Genomic DNA, 19,914 nt, shown 5'->3' with positions numbered 1-19,914 from the left:
TATGACGCTACTTAAAATTAAATAAAGTAACATAGATAAAACAAATAAAAAAAATAAAAAATTACTTAATCTTGTATAAAATTTACCTATAAAATTCTGTAAAAAAAAATAAATTTAATTTTAGTATATTAATAATATAAATTATTTTATATAATCATTCAATTCAATTAGATTTATCTATTTAGGTCATTATTGAAAATAAATTTAAGATACTAACATACAATTACTTTAAATTAAGCAACAATTATCAATACTATATAAAGGACACACTATTCTACTAAGAATGATTGCCATAAGGAATAATTTTCCAATTTTCTATACTAATATTAGAAAGTTTATATAATACTATATAATAATATTATCATTATTAATACTATATGATATCAAAACAAAAAAAATCACCGTGCTAATATAATATTATTAATATTATATAAATAATTTTGTATTTATTTTTCTGTGCGTATATAATATTTAATTAACACATTAAGACATATATAATATTTTGTTAATACATATATAATATAAAGTGATTTACAAATTATTATTAATTCGTATATAATGTATAATTAAATTTAATGAATTCAATTAGAATAAACAATAAATTATTTATTTTATTTCAGACTTTATAAATGAATAAATTAATTAACTAATATAACAAATTATAATTAATGTAGTAAAATTAATTAAGTAATATATATTATAATAAATTATATTAATATTTAAATATCTAATCAAATCAATTAGCTGATATAATTAAGTCATAGTAATAAATTGTATTGAATGAATTAAAATAATTAAATCGGGAAACACTCTCCAGAGCATGCCACGTCAACTCCATCATTAAGTGCAGACATTCGATTTTTATATAATAGAATAGATAGATAAGAATAAGAATAGATAGATAGAATAAATAGATAATAAAAATATTTTCTTAAATTAGTATAATTATGTATTATTTATTAAATATTAATTGTAATATTGTAATATAATTATAATAAAAATATTTTTCTAAAATAAATTTATTCAGAGAAATATAAATTGGTTATTAATAATCGGTGCCCTTATCATATAATTATCATATTATTATTATTATTATTATTATTATTATTATTATTATTATTATAATTAAAAATATTTTTGATTGATAATTGATAAGTAGTTTAATAATACATTAAATATTGATTTTATATAACTATAATAAAGATATTTTCCTAAATTAGTATAATTATACATTATTACTTAAATGATAATTATAGTATAATTACAATAAAGATATTTTTATAAAATAAACTTAAAAGAGAAAATAGTGCATTCATTTTGGCGGAAAAATAGATTCATGAGAAATTGACACCTTACTTCCATTAGTTGAGAGAAAATTCAATTTTAGTATACGGGTAATTGAAATAGTTTATATACGGGTAATTTAAAATTATAACTTCAATTTTAAATTATAATTACCCGTGTATTATTATTTCAATTGAAATAATAATATAAGATTTTATATATGGGTTATCATTATTATTATTATTATTATTATTATTATTATCATTATTATTATTATTATTATTATTATTATTATTATTAGATAATGAATAAGAATTAGAATTATATCAATATTTTTAAAATTAATATAATTAAAATAACTAAAAATATTTAAAATCAATGTGCGATATTAATATCATAAGATTTGATCATTTTATGATTAGAATCAAATATTCTTATCATGATTATCACGACCGGTGCCATTATCATATCATTATCATATATTATTATTATTATTAATATTATTATTAAAATGATTAAAAATATTTTTAATTGATAATTGATAAGTAGTTTAATAATGCATTAAATATTGATTTGATAATTATAATAAAAGTATGTTCTTAAATTAGTATAATTATATATTATTCATTAAATATTAATTATAATATAATTATGATAAAGATATTTTTTATAAAATAATTTAAAATAGAAAAAAGTACATTCATTTTGGAGGAAAAACGGAGTCACGAAGAATCAACACATCACCTTTATTAGTTGAGGAAAAACCCAATTTTAATATATTAAGTAGATGATGTGGGGTGTGTATGTGCGCGCGTGTGTAAATTAATTTTCTAGAAGAAGGGAGATAGAAAAATAATTTTTTTTATGTCATAAATATTATAACAAAAATAAATCTTTTAATTGAGTGAGAGATATAAAACTACTTTCATTTTTATTTCTTTTATATTGTTTAAAGAATTTAGTTATACATATATTAATATATGATATAATTTTTTATATTTTTATTTAAAAGAGCTATATTTTATATAAATCAAATATTTTAAATATAATTGATAAGAAACATCATTTATATGAAATAGTAGTTTAAGTAACATATAAAAAATATGAGAATTTTTTTTAAGTTTCAAAACATCATAAAATAAAGCAAAAATACTTCAATTTGAAAACATCCTATTTTTCACTACCTTTTCTGCTTCACTTACAGTTAGATACTTGATCCCATTTTCCTTCACCCATCTCTTTCCCCTAGCAAGACATTTTTTCACTCTATTTTCATTCAACTTCAACAATTTAACACCTTCACCTGATTTTGGAAAAAAATCTTTTAGTCTTAAACACTACACCCTAAATACCCCAAATAAAACACCCATATCACTTCTGTTTACACCTCCATTATAAAATTTTACACTACTCATAAGGATTCCATTAAAAATCAATTTATCAATTCCAACTGCCAAACTTCTCCATACCCTAATAAAAACCCGGCCGACACCATTTCCGCGGACTTCGTCACCCAATTCATCCATCTCAGAGCCATTTTCAATGCGTCTTCGTCGTCGTCCCCACTCGAAGAAGACATACCACAATACTCTTCTGCTTTACTTCGATCTGACTCATCTTCAGTACTACTGAATTGAAAGTTCAAGTCAATCTTAAAGAACACTTCTAACTTAACTTAGTCAAAGTAGAGGTGAACGCGAATTGGATCAGATATGATGAAAATCTCATTCGATCCGTACTAAAATAATCGGAACAGTTTTTAAACTTGAATCCGATATGCATATTTGCTCATCGAAATCGAATATTGGATATATCCAACAAACACAAAAATATTTTTAAAAATTTATTTTTATTAAAAACTATCAATGAAATTCTTTTTTTTACTCTTTTAAATATATTTATTCTTCAAATAATATTAAACATACTTTTCTTAAATAATAAAATTAAAATAATACAAGATATATGATAATTATTAATTAAAATAAAACATAAAAAAATAAGAGTTATGCTACGTGTACACTAAAATCACCCACCAAAGTCAGCCACCAGTAGGGCTGGCAATCTATACCCTATCTGCGGATACTCAATCCGGACCAACCCATTCGGATAGGGTTGTCTACCCTACCCGCTGGGGTAGGGTACAGGTTCAGGTATACCTTACCCGCACCTCTAATATATTATATAATATATATGTAAAAGTTATATATGTAATGAAGAAAATGAGTATTGAATCCACAATCTTTCTCTTATAAAAATTGAAATAACTACTAAACTAGTTAATGATCATATTATTTATAATTTTATATTAGATTTTTTTAAGATTTTATTATTTTTAATTTTAATTTGAACTTAGTTTTTTATTTTTTATTTTATTAATATATATGAAATTTGGAATGGTTGAATTTTATATTTGTTTGAAATTTTTTTATTTTTCTGCGGGTAGGGTTGAGTAGGGTAGGATTTAGAATTTTAGGGTGCGGGGGTTGAGAAATTCTCAACCCACGGATATGGTAGGGTACAATTTTAAAAAAGTTTTCAACTCGCGGGTAGGGTTAGGGTAGAGTCCAAACCCTACCTTACACTATCCATTGCCAGCCCTAACCACCAATGTAAAATATATGTTGAAATACAAATACACATTAAAAATAAATTACACATGTATTTATACACAAATATATTGGTGGCTGAGTATACAAATAGCATTTTTGAAATTTGAAAAATTACTTATTTATTTGTTTATTTTTGTGGATATGCGTATACCAAGATAAAATCTGCAATCAGATCCTATTAGTGTGCGATCGGATCGGATCCAATAGCCTTACGGATCGGATTGTCATACCTGATCCCACCAAGAGACGTGCCAGGACCACCAGGTACCATGGACGAGTCTGATCCAAACAAGTCCAAGAGATACAGGCTTTGCAGACAACCCGTCTACACACGTAAAAAGTATTCCCAAGGAGGAGTGAACATCGATTTTATATCTGCCAGTAATGTGTAAGGTTGTGGTTATTTATTGTATTTTCTTGTCTTTCAAATCCATGTTGCTTTATTTTAATCCCGTTGTCCATTGTATGATTTAGTTCAGCGTTAGTTTTTGTTGTATGGTTTAAGTTAAAATTAGTGTCCTTTGTGTGGTTTAATTTAAAGTTAGTGTGCCTTGTATTTTTTTATGTTGATGTTAGTGTAACAGTGATGATTTATTTTAATATTAGTGTCACTTGTGTGGTTTATTTTGATGTTTTTATTCACGACTTATGGACTCGTGTTATAAGATAGATTCATCGTATATTGTAGAATACAGAATATCAATAAAAACAGTCTAAATACAAAACATAACAAAAACAGTCACATAGCACAATATGACAAACATAACATCACTACATGAAATACATAACAAAAAAAAATACATAACTATATGGAATACATAACAACAAGGATTACATAACTAAAACTGACGTACATAACATAAAATGAAATATGCATTTCTCAAAATTCAGAAGAAATACGATCCGGTGAAGCAGCGTCGACGACGCCTGATTTGTCGTACTCTCTAAGTCGGAGGGACTACGTTTTCGTCACCTTCTCTGTCTCCGGCCTACTCCACTTCCTCCGGTATGTGTTTCAGTGATGTGGATGGACCGGGTGTGATGTAGTAGATACGCGAATGCTGAGGGGTGTCCCACCCAACACAAATATATTGTCCACAGGGCTCGTTTAGATCCACATCAAAGTGTGCTTGTAATCCAGCTACAGAAAATATGCATTTGGCCAACTCATCTTCCTGCATGATGATACTGATCTCGTAAAAAAAATGAGACCCACAAACTCCGCGCTAAGGCTCTCATTACCAAGTAAGTTCGACCGTATCTGACTTGGGCTGATATACATCTGACTCTCGTGCATTGCCTCGTCATTCTTAGAAACGGATGAAATAGTCACCAAATCCTCGGGCACATTCCCGCCTGCCTCAGCTCCTCCACACACACCACCGCAACCATATACATGGCTCTGGCCACCTGCCTCACCTCTATCAGCCTGGCCCTCACCTCCTCCAGGATGACCACGATCACCACCTCCGGTACTCCCACCCTGACCACCATCACCTCTACCATAGTGCCCCCCCGTAACCACCTCCACCACCTCCCTGACCTTCCGTCACCACCGTTGTACCCTCCTCCACCACCACCACCACTTCCCTGACCCCGTCGTCACCTCCATCGTCTCCGTCATCACCACCTTCGTCTTCACCGCTACCCTCATCCTCTCCGCCTCTGCCTCCACGTCGGCCTCTACCTCACCACCACCTCTAGCTCCTCTACGGCCGCGACCCCTCCCCCCTCGCCGTCCAACCATTCCCAACCCTTCCCACCAAACCCCATTTCCGATTCCCGTCCTCAAAAGTTAAAGTTTTCATCTTTTCTTCATTTCATGTTATTTCCCATTTTGTATTGTTCATGGGGTTTATCTAGCTTTGCTTTTCTTTTTGCTCTTGTTGGGTTAAATTTGTCTTTTGGTGTGTGGGTAATTTTGTTGACGTGTTGTTCATGATTGTGTATCCCTCATTTTAATGTTAGAAAACAAAATAATGCAGAAGAATCAAAAGACGTTTGCTACTATAGTCTTTAGTAGTATTCTTCTCTGTACCCTGTGGTTCAGTTTCTGGAAGGAGAACTACTCATAGTGTGTTTGTATTGCAATCCAGGTGGACGCTTTGCCTCAAGGGAAAAAGTATGCTTCTTTCCTTCAAAACCTTAACATTTGTTTCAGTGTCATTGTTTATGGCTGTATTACTTGTCTCTAATTCTAATTATCTACCATAACAAAAAATAATAGTTATAAACTTAGATGTAATTTCTTCGGGTTTTGAAATATCATTTGTTGATCTATTGGCATTTGCTTTGGATTTTGGCTTTATATGTAACCAGATGACCCTTCTAAAGAACTGTCGAAGTTTTCTGTCAAACTTTTTCTTCATTCCAGTGGGCATGTTGCAGGTTTCACATGCTAACTTCATCAAGAGTATTGAACTTTATATTTCTATTGAAAAATTTGAATTTTCCATAATTAGGGGCTATGTCTTTCACCTTGAACAAGTTCCTGCATACTCATGCTTTATAGGCTATGTTTCTGGCAGGTAATAATTTCTGTTTTTTGGAGAATCCCTAGAGCTTCTTGGAATGCAAAAGGAAGGCTTTTCTCTCTCTCTCTCTCTCTCTCTCTCTCCCTCCCAGCAATAAGTGCATGCGTTCATCGTAGCACGGTTTTCTGGATTGGCTGTTTTGAGGGCTCTCTCTCTCTTCTCCCCTTCCCAGCAATAAGTGCATGTGTTCATTGTAGCACGGTTTTCTGGATTGGCTGTTTTGAGGGCTTAGTTATTTGAAAAATAGAGTCTGCAGGTTATGGATGTTCCCGCTTTCTTCCTTATCAGAAGCAGAGAAGGTTCTAGGAGAAATATCTAATCATAAAGTTCAGGTAATAGTTCTTCTATTTTCATTTTCTCTATAATTGGGAAACTGATGTTATTATTTTCTATCTTAATAAGAATCGAGCTTGGCTTATATAATTTCTTTGGGGGGAAGCTGGTCAAGTGTTTGGGATTCCATCCATATAGTAGCTGTTATAGCAAAGTAAATTTTTGTTTCGCAATACATATTTTTCCATGTTGATGGTCCTTGTGCCTTTGTCACTTTGGCATTATTCCATCCATATTTTTGTTTTGCATCTATATCTCGAGACTAGTATAGCATCATGCAGTTCTGGTTATTTATGTTTGAGCTAGTTATGGAACAGAATTTTTGTATGTCTTGACAATATGCTAATTTTGGGCATATAAAATTATTTTCTATTTACATTTTATAGGGTTATTGATATTCAAAAAAGTGGAATGTGGATTTCATTTATTTGAACTATGTGATTGTTGTTTAAGATTATGAGTATTTTACTAAAATTTCCACTTTGAAAATGGTTCAAAAATTTGCTCACCCATTTTTATTGGTAAGATTGTGGTAAGTTGTTAGGGACTTGGGTATTATGGGTGCTCAAAGTCCCACATCGAGTAGTATGAGATGCTTGATGTTGCATATAAGAAGAGTGGTTCTTCCTCCTTAACAGCTAGCTTTTAAGGTGTGGTTTCCCACTTTTAAATTAGGTTATTTGACTTGGAGATGGTAATATGTGCTCTCCATCTTTGGTTTGGTAAAATCTAATCAATATTGGTTGCTTTTTTTATTATGCAGTTGGAGGTGGTAAAAGACAAAATCAAAAGATGAGTCTGAATCTGTTAAATTTACTCAAAAGAATTTGATTAACAAGGTTTGCATGGAAGAAGCCCTGAACATTATCTTGACTTGTACAAGTTGTTTGGAAGTTTTTCTTATTACCTAGAACTATGATAGGTCTATAGTTTTTACTGCAACATTTTCTCAGGCCTTGGCCAATATTGGAGTAGTTTAAATCATTTTGACTGGTATATGATCAAAACTGAATCATGATATATTCGATTCCAGATATATACTAATTCTGCTGATGCCAAGATTCCTGCTGCTCTTGAATATCTCAGAACTGTCATTGAGGTATTGCTCCCCTCCACTGCTTCAAAGCAATAAAATGTCAATAAAGAATTTGGTGACTGCAGCTGTATGTACTATAAGAAAGTCAAGTTAGGTTCTCAACTTCTCTAGTTTCTCACCCATCTCCTTTGATTGGTGTGCTTGCATGATGCATGATTAAATTGGTCTTTTCTAATTGCTTTTATTGCAATTGGTGCCCCTTAGTATAGGACCATAAGTTGAATGAATTAAATTGGCTGACCAGTGTAGTGAAAATGTCAGCATATGACATTTTAATACGTATGCCACAACTATTATTGGTGTCGACGTTGGCTTGTCTGAGTGGTGACCGAAATAAACACAAATTGTAAACTAGATTATGTGTTAATTCTTATATTTCATCCATCTTCCAGCCCCCCAAATCATTGTGTATGCTTAATTTGAAAGTTTGATTGCTTCAATTTTTTTTTCCCTCTTGCTTCCATCTTTCTATTTCATTTGGGCTATCGGTGATTATCACGTGTAATATGTTGTGATCACTTCCGGCAGGTTGCAAGTTTCTTATATTTGCGCACCATCAGCCAATGATAGATGCGAAGACCAGTTCAATTTTACTCATTTTTTTTATATTGGAAATTATAGCACTTACCAAAACTGTTGAAAATTTCCAGAAGAAAAAAGTGGGTTGCATCCGGATTGATGGAGGTACACCCGCTGCATCAAGGCAACAATTGGTTACAGATTTCCAGGAAAAGGATTATATCAAGGCAGCTGCACTATGGTGGTATTTTTGGTTGTGTATTTCTTCCATGTGTTTCCGTTATAAGCATTTTTTCTGTTGTCTTGGTTAGTATTTGTGCTTGAGATAATGATTTCATGTGACACGTTATCATGCAGCTATCCATTATAAAGCGGGAGGAGTTGAATTAACTTTAACTGCTGCAAGCTCAGTTATCTTTACAGAACAATCCTGGACTCCAGGTGACCTAATTCAGGCCAAAGATCGTGCTCATAGAATTGGTCAGGTATTCTTACACTCATTAAGTAGAAAGGAGAGAGTTGTTACTAGTTGCATGACAACATTAAGAAAACAGATATCTTAAATGAAAAGAACTCTCATATCTAAATTTTTGAGTAGTAAAGACAACATGTGCTCTTCCGTTTTTTTGACTAGTTAGTTCTTGTTTACAGGTCTCATCAGTAAATATATACTAGTTGGCAAGCAGTCCTTCGCTGCTTGGTATAGCATTGACTTAACATTTATTATGTATTGATGATTAAATTTTTACGCCTTAGGGATGGTGCAATTCAAACTGGATAATTTGGGGCAGGTACATTTCTACATCTTCTTGAACTATCATATGTAATGCAAAATGTACATAATGCTTAGTTTCAAGGTTTTAATTCTGGTTTATATTTATATTTTGTCAAGATCTATACTCAAGCAGTATTTGAAAGTTACTTTTTGATGTTTTTGAGGAACCATTCTGAATTTTAGTTATTGAAAAATCAGATGAGATGCCCATGAGAACACCTTAGCTGTGTCAAATAATCAGCCATTGAGTATCCCTGCAAAGCATACTACTATTGGGCATAGGCCTTCAAAGCAGAGAACTCTTGACCAGTTTGTCAGAAGATGTGATAACGTGGATAGGTCGGAAGTCGGAACATCATCCTGACCGGAAACGGCCCTCTCGGTCATGACTTGTGAGATATGCAAAATGGATTTCCATTTTCACAGATACATGGCCAGTGGCAAGTGAATAGGAACTTAAATGTTGACTACATGCAGAAGTTTCCCTGTAGTATTAACCAGATGTGCTTACATGGGGAATTCACCTGTGATGACACAAATGCCGTTTTGAAGCTGAAATCCATTGTACAACAAATAATAGATTGAGTAGAACTGGCTACACTAAACTATGTTACTTGTACTGGAGATAATGGTTTGAATATGTGAAATATGTATTGGAAGAAAATGTTGATAAAGTCACCCATTAGATTTTAGGTTTCCACTTCTTGTTCTTAACTTTTTGCTCCCCTATGTTTTGTTTTAGTTTGGGGCTCTGTACAGAGTATGACATTATCATATATGAATGAGAGTTGTAAATTTCTTTACTCCATATGCATGTATCATTATATTTTGTAGAAATAATCATCTCTTGAAAGAATAGACTCATAGAACCCCTTTATAGCACTTCAGTTAAAACTGACCACCACACATTGGCTTATTTTGTTTAGGAACATGACCTATTCTGATAATGTTACTTTTCTCCCTAAATTCATACAGAATGACATTATAAAAATAACATCATTCTTTAATCATTTAGAAACTTGATTTGAATTTTTGTAACCCAGACTGAAGATTATTTTCCCTTCATCATCATTCTTATTATTTTCTTATTTTCTTAATCTAATCAATAAGAGAAAGTATAGGGAGCCAATGACCTAAGCGTACAATGTGTACAATAGAGGTTTAGAGAGTATTAGAGATCATTAGTGTTACCTTTTTCTATCAGCTGAAACTTTTGGGATGAATGGTATCATGACATGATATTAGAGCTTGAGATCCGAAAGGTCAAGAGTTTGATCTTTGGTGAATCCCAAAATCAGGTTAAACTTTTGGGATAAGTGACTGAGATGTTTATTATCCCTAGTATTCGGATGGAAATCATATGGGTGATGTTCATTTTTAACTCAATAGTCCATTATACACATGTACAAATAGTCCATTGGCTCCCTAGCAGGACTCAATCAATAAAGTAATCAATCGATAATATTATAAATATGACTCAAATAAAAAATTTAAACTAAATTTTTCAAACAAGAACCATTCTAACTTTATGTGAAACTTCAAAATGTTTCTTTTGACATAATATGTGCGGGCTATTAGTTGTAAAAAGCAGTGAGTTGATCATTTAATATGATCAGCAATAATGCAAATATCTCAAAAATTTTTGTATGAGCTAAAGAGAATATAGACACAACTCAAGCAATATCATATTCATATAGACATTAATATTTAATTCATTGTTCATTCATAATCCTATTGAAAACGACTAAGGATGATAATAAGCCACAAGAAATGTTACTAAAACGGAGTTGTCCTGTGCTGAAATCTTCCTCCCTTAGTAGGTGGCCAAACAAACGCATGGCGCATATAATTAGTAAGCCCACAGTTCTCCATGGTGAAGACACTCTTCCTATGGACAGTCACTTGTAAGAAATCTTGCTCCATGGAAGGAGCCCCACTGTCAAGTTGCAATGCTGCAACGTCCTTCAACATGGACAGTGTGAAAACTGAGATGCATTGCTTGGATGAATCCGGTTCGAAATGCAACAGCTCTGCAGAGCGTATTGCACACAGCTTCCCGTTGCCAAGGTCAACAAAATTGAATCTGCCCGGTTCTTCCGATTCTTCCATTGGAGGTTGAATACCCTCAAAACCCACATCAAGGTATTGGTATAATGCGACTAGGCCATTCTGGTGGTTAACGAGAATGGCAAGGACCTTGTCCAAATGTGTATGAGGAGATTCCATCACATACTCATGTGTAAGGCAAACGGTGTAGTTGCTGCTGCCAAGACCCGGAAGGGACACAGAAATGTGTGGGGAATAAGTAACACGACAGTGGTCATCACCGCTAATGAGCCTACCCTGTAGGAAGTTCGAAAGATTGTTATCAGCGGCAGACTTATCCATCCAAGTCTCTTTTATGGGGTCGAAGCGGGCCAAACAAGAGTCACTCTCAGTGGACGATAAAAAAAAGAGGTTGTTGTCGAGGACGAAGATGGTATTGTCGACAAGTGGCTCGAAGCTAATGGCCGGAGGAGCCATTAACGGTTTCCAAACTCTAGAACCAGAACAAAGAACATAAAATCCAGATGAATCTTTGACCCGTGGTTTCAGATTTATATAGAAGTAAACATCGCCTGAGCCTGGCGTGTTTGCGATGTATGATTCGTCAAAAGGAAAGGGTGCATCATCCAGTGATCCCGTACGCGCAAATCTTCCCTCCTCAAATTTGATTTCGAAGATTGGCCAGGGGACCAGATTCGCCATGGAAATGGATTTGCTTCTGTGAATTTCAGGCGGCAGGCTGGACGGCGCCATATAGATCTTGGAGTCGAACTCGAAGGGACACATATCAGGCTCTGGAAGATCCAAACACAACTCGAACCGTGGTGGAGGCAAACAAGTCCAATCTATGACATCAACTTCTTCCTTTAAATTGCTCAGTTTGATCACGATCAACTTTTTATATGTCACAAGGCAAAGGCACGCTTCCTTCGCCATTTCAACCTGCTCAGTTTTTCGTCTTTTTGACTCAGCAGCATCCAATTCCGCCATCACTCTCTCCGATAGAACGAGATCGGTGGTGCTGCGGCAGCAAAAAGCTAGGATTAGGGTAAAGCACTAGAAAGTTAAAAGATGAAAAATGGGGCTGTTGACGAGCGACCAGGGTTTCGAATATCTACTTATTCTCTCTCTATATATATTAACTTAATTTTTATATTTTTATTTTTAAAAAGAAAAATAGACAAAAGTACACCCGAATTTTCACACGGTGGACAGATGTACTCCTCAATTTTTTAATAAGTCATTTGCACATACGAATATAAAATTTCGTTGTCAATTCTACCCTTCCGTAGCCTGAGTAATTTTTAAAGTGGTGGTGGAGGCTAGATGGCACGGTATTGTGTGATGTGGCTAATTTGGGGAGACACAGTGAAAAATAGAAATATTACATTATGAATTTTGTTAAAATATTTATAAGAAAAATGACATAATTAAATCACTTCATCCTCTTCCTTCTCCAATTCCTTCAAATCCTAATACAGGGTGAAAAAAAACTAACCAAAGTTGCAATCAAACTCATAAGTCATCATCTCCCAATCTCAATCCTACTCCTACAACCCAATCAATGCCACAACCCGAAATTCCAAATGTCAACCAAAATACGACCCAACAGGAAAAGTGAATCAGAAGTCCCACCTCCTAATAGTTCCCAGCAAGAAAGTAAGAGCATCGTATAAGAGACCAGCACCGATTGGTCAAAAGTTTGTGCAAGAAGGAAGGAATGAGGTATCAAAGATCTTTGTTCCTTGTGTGGAGCCTGATTCCTCTTATTCATAAACAAAATCAAAATTCACATGCCTCAATGAAGAAACAATCTTTCGCGATTCCACTACTCAAGCACCACTGCGTCAAGTCCATGCAGACACTTGTCATGATTATAGTCAAACTTCTTCTTCTTTCTATTTTTTGAGGTAGAAAACTAGCCACCACAACCACTAACACAAGCATGAGGTATATTCTTCCTTCGTTGGGAGTGTGACATCTTAATACATTAGAGTTTACAAAACCCCTATTAAGACAGATAGGAAGAAGATGTACAGAGGAAAATGAAGAGAATGAAGGAAGAATTTTTTTTCACCATGTGTTAGGGTTCGTAGTGTTCAAAGAAATTGGAGAAGGAAGAGGATGAACAGTGGTTCTATTGTCCCCTTTTCTTATATTTATTTCAATAAATTTAATAATGTAATAATTTTATTTTTTACTGTGTCATCCCAAATTAGTCACATCACACAATACTGTCACCTGATTTCTATCACTACCGAAAAAATTACTCAGGCCACGGAAGGGTAGAATTAACAACGAAATTTTATATTCGTGTGTGCAAATGATTAATTAAAAAATTGAAGAGTACATCTGTCCACCATGTGAAAATTCGAGTGTACATTTGTCTATTTTTCTTTTTAAAATTATAAATTTGATGGAATAATTTAAAAATTAAAAATAAAAAATATTTAAAATCATATAAAAATTTTAATATTTATTTAACTTTAGAATGTATAAAAATTTATAAATTTGAATCAAATAATATATTAAAAAAATTATGTGTAACAAAATAGAAATAAATATTTATAAACGTTAAGTACAAATTAATTATTTATAAGCATTATTAATTTTATTTTTTTATAATATTTAATTTGAAACAAAATATTCGTTATCTTCATGCATAATTTTAATAAAAAAATATTTATTTTTTTAATTTTATATATAATTTTTTAAATTATCTTTAATTTTATTTTTATTTTTAAAATTATTAATTTATATTGTCTTTTTTTTTTGTTTTCTTCTTTTATTCTTTTCATCCGATCATAATTAATTATCATCTTTATAGCAATTTTTAATATTTTCTATCACTTGGATCTATGACCTTTCATTCGATTAACTTTTATGAATTATTTATTAAAAAAATTTTTATTGTGTCTTTTAAAACTTTAAGTTATTTGTACATTTGAGTATGTTATTGAGCGATGTATTGTATGTAATTTTTACATCAGTTTTTAATGGAATTAAATTATAAATCAAGTTATTTTGTGTGTATTTTTTAAGATTCTAAAAATCGGACTTGATTAACCGATTCAATTGAATTAATCGGGAATTTAAAATACTAAAATTATATGAACTTGAAAAATTTTCTTGTACTGGTATTTCTTTCCAGTTGTTCTCCAAAAGATATAACCGAAATTGCTGAAGTAAAAAATAATTTAAGATTTCATTAAATAAATAACAATACTACTATATGTCAAGATAACATTGTTCTTAATTTATTTATTTTTCTTTTTTGTTTACTGTTACATGAGAAAGCATGTAGAGTTAATTTGTTAGAATAGTTAGTAGCTGAGTTAGTTGTAAATAATAGTTAGTTAGGAGGCTAATTGTTGTTATTTAAGAGTTGTAGCCAGCTGTAAAAATTAGTTAGAAACCCAATTCAATGAAATTAGTTTTGAGACTGTGAGAGAACCCCGATTTTCTCTCTGGTCACAATTTTCTCATCTTGTGAAGTTCTTCCAGTTCCTTCCTGAACACTTTACCATTTTAACATGGTGCGGTGAGCGTGGAAGAAAGAAATTAGCGAGGAATTGAACTTCAAAAAAGATGAATCGGCAGGAATTTCGTTGAATTTCACTATTCTTAGATTTTTCCTTCCCCTTCCTGAATCTTCTTTCATTCTTCGTCTTCTTTCTTCCTCCTCTACTATTTTCTAATATTCCTTTTTGAGACTCAAACAATAGAGACTAATGAGATCTGTGTTGCTTGAACAAGATTCAAAGATTCAGGTAACCATTTTCGATTAGCGAGTCTTGGGAAGAAGATTGCGCAATTGATTACGAATTCCAGTATCAGTCGCAAATGGCATCAGAGGCGAATCCAACAATCGATCTGCAAACGCTGAGAAGTCTTCTAAATCAGCTAAATCAGATGCAGTCAAATTCAAATAGGAACCATCAGAATCCAGCTTTAGATCCGGTAAGTCCGTATTTCTTGCATCCTGGAGAAAATTCGGGGACAGCCCTAATTCCTATTGCATTAGAGCACAACAATTATCAAGTATGGGAGAGAGCAATGTGGAGAGCGTTGAGAGGAAAGAACAAGATCAGGTTCATAGATGGTTCACTTTAGCGACCAACACAAGGAGATCCATTGTTTGATGCATGGGAGAGATGCAATACATTCGTAGTTTCGTGGATTAATCACTCATTGAGTCTTAATATAGCTAAAAGTGTCATTTGGATCGACTCGGCGGAAAAACTATGGAAAGAACTGAAAAAATGTTACTGCCAAGGAGACATGTACAAAATTGCTGAGTTGGAAGAAGAGATGTTTGCAAGCAAGCAAGGAGTACTATCTGTGATAGATTATTACACGCAATTGAAAATAATATGGGAAGAACTAGAGAACTTTCGCCCTGTACCAAACTGTTCAAGATGCATTGATATGTGCACTTGCGAGCTTAGTATCATGAGGAATTATAGAGAAGAATCCCAAGTGGTAAGGTTCTTGAGAGGATTAAGTGACCAATTCGCCACTGTGAGATCACAAATCATGCTGATGACGCCAATGCCGAAGCTAGAATCTGTGTTTGCCTCTGTTTTACAGCAAGAAAGACAGCTAAATATGCCTGAAACCCTAGACAACAATGCACTAATGATGAATGTAAGAAGCAGTAGTGAAGCTCAAGAAGTGAGGTTAATAATGGCAATATGAGAGGCAGAGGCAGAGGCAGAGGGGGCAGAGACAGAGGAGGAAGAAGTAAAAAATAGTGCACCTACTGTGAAAAACTAGGGCACTTAATTGACATATGCTACAAGAAGCATGAATATCCTCCTAATCTCAAGAACAATCAAAGCTCATTCAACAACATAGTTGCTGAAGATGATGATGAAGACAGCAACATGCAGATGCAGTCCCAGAAAGAAATGGATGATAGGTCTGAGCCTTATTTTACTTTAGAGCAGAGGGAAGCATTGCTTGCTCTTCTGCAAAACCAAGAATCTTAGCCAAGGCATAGCATCAATCAGATTAGCACCACTACTCTCCCGTCCAACAAAGGTATATCCTATATCATGTCACTTTCTGTTTTTAGCCCAAGATCCTGAGTCATTGACTTAGGTGCCACAAATCATGTAGCTTACTCACACAAATCCTTCCACAGAATTTATAAAATTAACCCTGTGATCATTAACATGCCTGATGGAACTAGAACAATTGCAACACTAGCAGGAAATATTATTTTCCATAAAAATTTGGAACTGTTTAATGTGTTTTACATTCCAACTTTTAAATTCAATTTGATATCGGTTTCAAAATTAACTCTGGATTTTGAATGTCAATTGATTTTTGATGAAAATGGTTGTGCAATTCAGGAAAAGAAAACATTGAAGACAGTTGGTGTAGCTGAACAGCGAAGTGGATTGTATGCATTTGAAAAACTTCAACCTGTTTCAGCTACATCAAATTCAGCATGCATCAATACACACACATCACATTCATCATATCCTGACCATTTCGCACTATGGCATCTTAGGTTAGGGCATTTGCCGAATCATAGAATAAAGGTGATGCAAGGGGCATACACTGATTTACAGTTTTCTAGTTGTAATAAGCCATGTGACTCTTGTCACTATGCAAAACAAAAGAGAAATTTCTTTGTACCAAGAATCAATTTGATATTGTGCATATTGATATTTGGGGTCCAATAAACACTGTATCAATTTATGGTTTTAAGTACTTCTTAACGATCATAGATGATAAAAGTAGATTCACTTGGATTTACTTCATGAAAGGAAAAAGTGAAGCTGCTGAATTAGATAAAAATTTTGTCAAATTAATTAAAATTCAATTTGGTATCACTATCAAGAAGATTAGAACAGATAATGGACCTGAATTTAAGATTAATGCTTTCTATGCACTAAAGGGAATCATACATCAAACATCATGCGTTGGAACGCCTCAACAGAATGGAATGGTTGAGAGGAAACATCAGCATATTTCAGAAATAACAAGAGCACTGATGTTTCACTCCAACTTGCCCAAGAAATTTTGGAATTATGCTGTGGCACATTCAGTTCACTTGATGAATAGAATTCCCGCAACATTCTAAAAAATGTCTCACCATATCAATTGTTATATGATAAACAGCCAGATATTTCATATCTCAGAATCTTTGGATGTTTGGTGTATGCATCTACACTAGTGAATCATAGAAGCAAACTAGATAAGAGGGCTAGGAAGTGTGTCTATCTTGGTATAAAGGAAGGGGTTAAAGGACACTTACTGTATGATCTTAGCAGTAGAGATATCTTCATTTCAAGAAACACTATTTTTTATGAATTTGTTTTGCCTTTTACAATTCAAGAAACTGTACAAAATGAGAAAGTTGAGCATGAAACACATCCAGATTTTTGCATACATGATTTACATACATTTGATGATCCCTTGTGCATTGAGATTCAACAGTCACACACACAACAAACTGCATCTAGGACCTCACCTTTAGATCATGCACCATCAACACCATCAGCATCCTCTCATACAAATATTCAATCTTCACACACTCCCACTATGCAACCATTAAGAAGGTCCACTAGGGAGACAAAAAGATCAGCATACCTTGCTGATTTTCAATGCATGACTACTTCATCAGCTCTATTAGCTACACCAGATTTTAGCACAACTCATCCTTCACAATGTCTTCATGAAAAATTTTTTGAACATCAGTTTGACATTATTCATGATCTGAAACAAAATTTCTTTGAACATTCTACCCTGCTATTTTTTGAATCCGCAATACCAGATTCAACCTTACCCCTCATTCCATTATGTCCATCCTCCATTGAATTTGTCAATCAAACCACCTTTCAGCCAATACACACTGAACCAAAATGCTATGCTGAGGCTGTCACTAATCCAAAATGGCAAGAAGCAATCAATGTGGAGTTAAATGCTCTAAAAGAAAATAAGACTTGGACTCTAACACCTCTTCCAGCTGGAAAAAGAACTGTAGGTTGCAGATGGGTGTTTAAATTGAAGCTCAATGCTGATGGAACAGTGGAACGCCACAAGGCCAGATTAGTGGCACAGGGCTTCACCCAGACAGCTGGGTTGGACTATCTTGAAACATTTTGCCCTGTTGTGAAGATGACAACCCTTCGAATCTTGCTTGCCATTGCAGCAGTCAAAGGCTGGTTCGTGCATCAATTGGATGTCAACACGGCCTTTCTACACGGGGATCTTGCTGAAGAGGTTTATATGAAGCCTCCTCCTGGACTTTCCCTCTCTGATCCGGGACTGGTATGCAAGTTAGATCGCTCCCTTTATGGCTTAAAATAAGCCAGCAGGCAGTGGAACACCAAGCTTACATCCACTCTTCTTTCGATTGGTTACTGTCAGTCTCGAAGCGACTATAGCCTTTTCACCAAATCTACAGATTCTAGTTTCACAGTTATACTAGTATATGTTGATGATCTAATTGTTTCAGGGGATGACATGGCAAAAATCTCTTTTATCAAACAACATTTGCATCATTTGTTCAAGATCAAAGACATTGGTGAACTCAAGTTCTTTCTTGGCTTGGAGGTGATTCGAAGCAAGAGGGGGATCATGGTGAATCAAAAGAAATACTGCCTCAATCTCTTGAAGGATTATAACCTACTAAATGCCAAGCCAGCAGCAACACCAATGGACTACACCATCAAATTGAGTAAGACTTCAGAAAATCCATTGCAGTCCAATACAGAGTATAGGAAGCTGATTGGAAAATTGATCTATTTGACCAATACTAGGCCAGAAATTGGATATGCTGTTGGGAGACTAAGTCAATACTTGGATTGTCCCACAAACATACACTTTGAAGCAGCATTGAGAGTTTTGAGATACTTAGGAGGAACACCGACAAAGGGGCTAATGTTTGCAGCTGACACAAATTTGACACCCAATGGTTTTTCGGATAGCGATTGGGGCACTTGTTCAGATACAAGGAGATCAACCTCAGGCTATTGCTTCTTCATTGGCACTTCAATTGTGTCCTGGAAAAGTAAAAAATAGAATACGGTTGCTAATTCTTCATGTGAGGCTGAATATAGGGCCCTAGCAATGGCCACACGGGAGGCACAGTGGATCACTTATGTGCTGCAAGATATGAGAGTAAAGCTAAAAAAACCCATTGGGATATACTGTGATAGTCAATCGGCATTGCATATTGCCACTAATCTAGTATTCCATGAGAGAATCAAACATATAGAGATGGATTGTTACATTGTGAGAGATAAATGGCAAGAGCAAGTCACAAAGCTGCTACCTATCTCCACCCACAATCAAGTGGCAGACATATTGACAAAAGCATTGGCTCCCAATCAGTTTCAACAATGTTTGAGCAAGCTAAGAATGATGGAAAGCATCGATTCTAGCTTGAGAGGGGGTGTTACATGAGAAAGCATGTAGAGTTAATTTGTTAGAATAGTTAGTAGCTGAGTTAGTTGTAAATAATAGTTAGTTAGGAGGCTAATTATTGTTATTTAAGAGTTGTAGCTAGCTGTAAAATTAGTTAGAAACCCAATTCAATGAAATTAGTTTTGAGACTGTGAGAAAACCCCGATTTCCTCTCTGGTCACAATTTTCTCATCTTGTGAAGTTTTTCCAGTTCCTTCCTGAATGCTTTACCATTTCAACATTTACATTTACTTCATATGTTGGATTGATCTAAGTAGAAATTCTAAATGGTATAGA

General features: G+C 33.8%; 3 protein-coding genes across 17 annotated transcripts; 2 read left to right on the top strand and 1 right to left on the bottom strand.

The window, feature by feature from the left end:
- The first annotated feature begins 5,159 nt into the window (after positions 1–5,159).
- Positions 5,160–9,958, top strand: LOC107639796 (uncharacterized). Of its 15 annotated transcripts, XR_015902591.1 has the most exons (9): positions 5,160–6,015; positions 6,213–6,281; positions 6,422–7,410; positions 7,524–7,599; positions 7,794–7,859; positions 8,507–8,619; positions 8,733–8,860; positions 9,027–9,166; positions 9,349–9,958. XR_015902591.1 is itself a non-coding variant. In XM_088502117.1 (8 exons), exons 4-8 carry the CDS (start codon positions 7,813–7,815, stop codon positions 9,361–9,363), a joined length of 342 nt encoding a protein of 113 aa, XP_088358243.1. In that variant the 5' UTR covers positions 5,205–6,015; positions 6,213–6,281; positions 6,422–6,759; positions 7,524–7,812; the 3' UTR covers positions 9,364–9,958. The 15 variants fall into 15 exon arrangements, 4 of the variants coding, with proteins under 4 accessions (XP_088358243.1, XP_088358245.1, XP_088358244.1 ...); XR_015902586.1 differs by having other exon boundaries at positions 5,166–6,015; positions 7,524–7,859; XR_015902594.1 differs by having other exon boundaries at positions 5,177–6,015; positions 6,422–6,759; positions 7,524–7,859; positions 8,733–8,855.
- Positions 9,959–10,813: 855 nt separating this feature from the next.
- On the bottom strand, positions 10,814–12,298 carry LOC148578829 (uncharacterized). Its single transcript, XM_088502116.1, has one exon. The coding sequence runs from the start codon at positions 12,184–12,186 to the stop codon at positions 10,927–10,929; it is 1,260 nt and encodes a 419-aa protein (XP_088358242.1). The 5' UTR covers positions 12,187–12,298; the 3' UTR covers positions 10,814–10,926.
- Positions 12,299–16,373: 4,075 nt separating this feature from the next.
- LOC148578828 (uncharacterized) lies at positions 16,374–19,233 on the top strand. The gene is made up of 3 exons (XM_088503222.1): positions 16,374–16,745; positions 17,329–18,480; positions 18,580–19,233. Exons 1-3 carry the CDS (start codon positions 16,374–16,376, stop codon positions 19,231–19,233), a joined length of 2,178 nt encoding a protein of 725 aa, XP_088359348.1.
- Positions 19,234–19,914: the final 681 nt, after the last annotated feature.

This window comes from Arachis ipaensis, chromosome B1 (assembly GCF_059453495.1).
Source record: "Arachis ipaensis isolate K30076 ecotype BB chromosome B1, ASM5945349v1, whole genome shotgun sequence".
Lineage (NCBI taxonomy): Eukaryota > Viridiplantae > Streptophyta > Magnoliopsida > Fabales > Fabaceae > Arachis > Arachis ipaensis.
The sequence above is the reverse complement of the archived record's forward strand: the minus strand, read 5'-3'. Positions and strand labels throughout refer to the sequence as shown.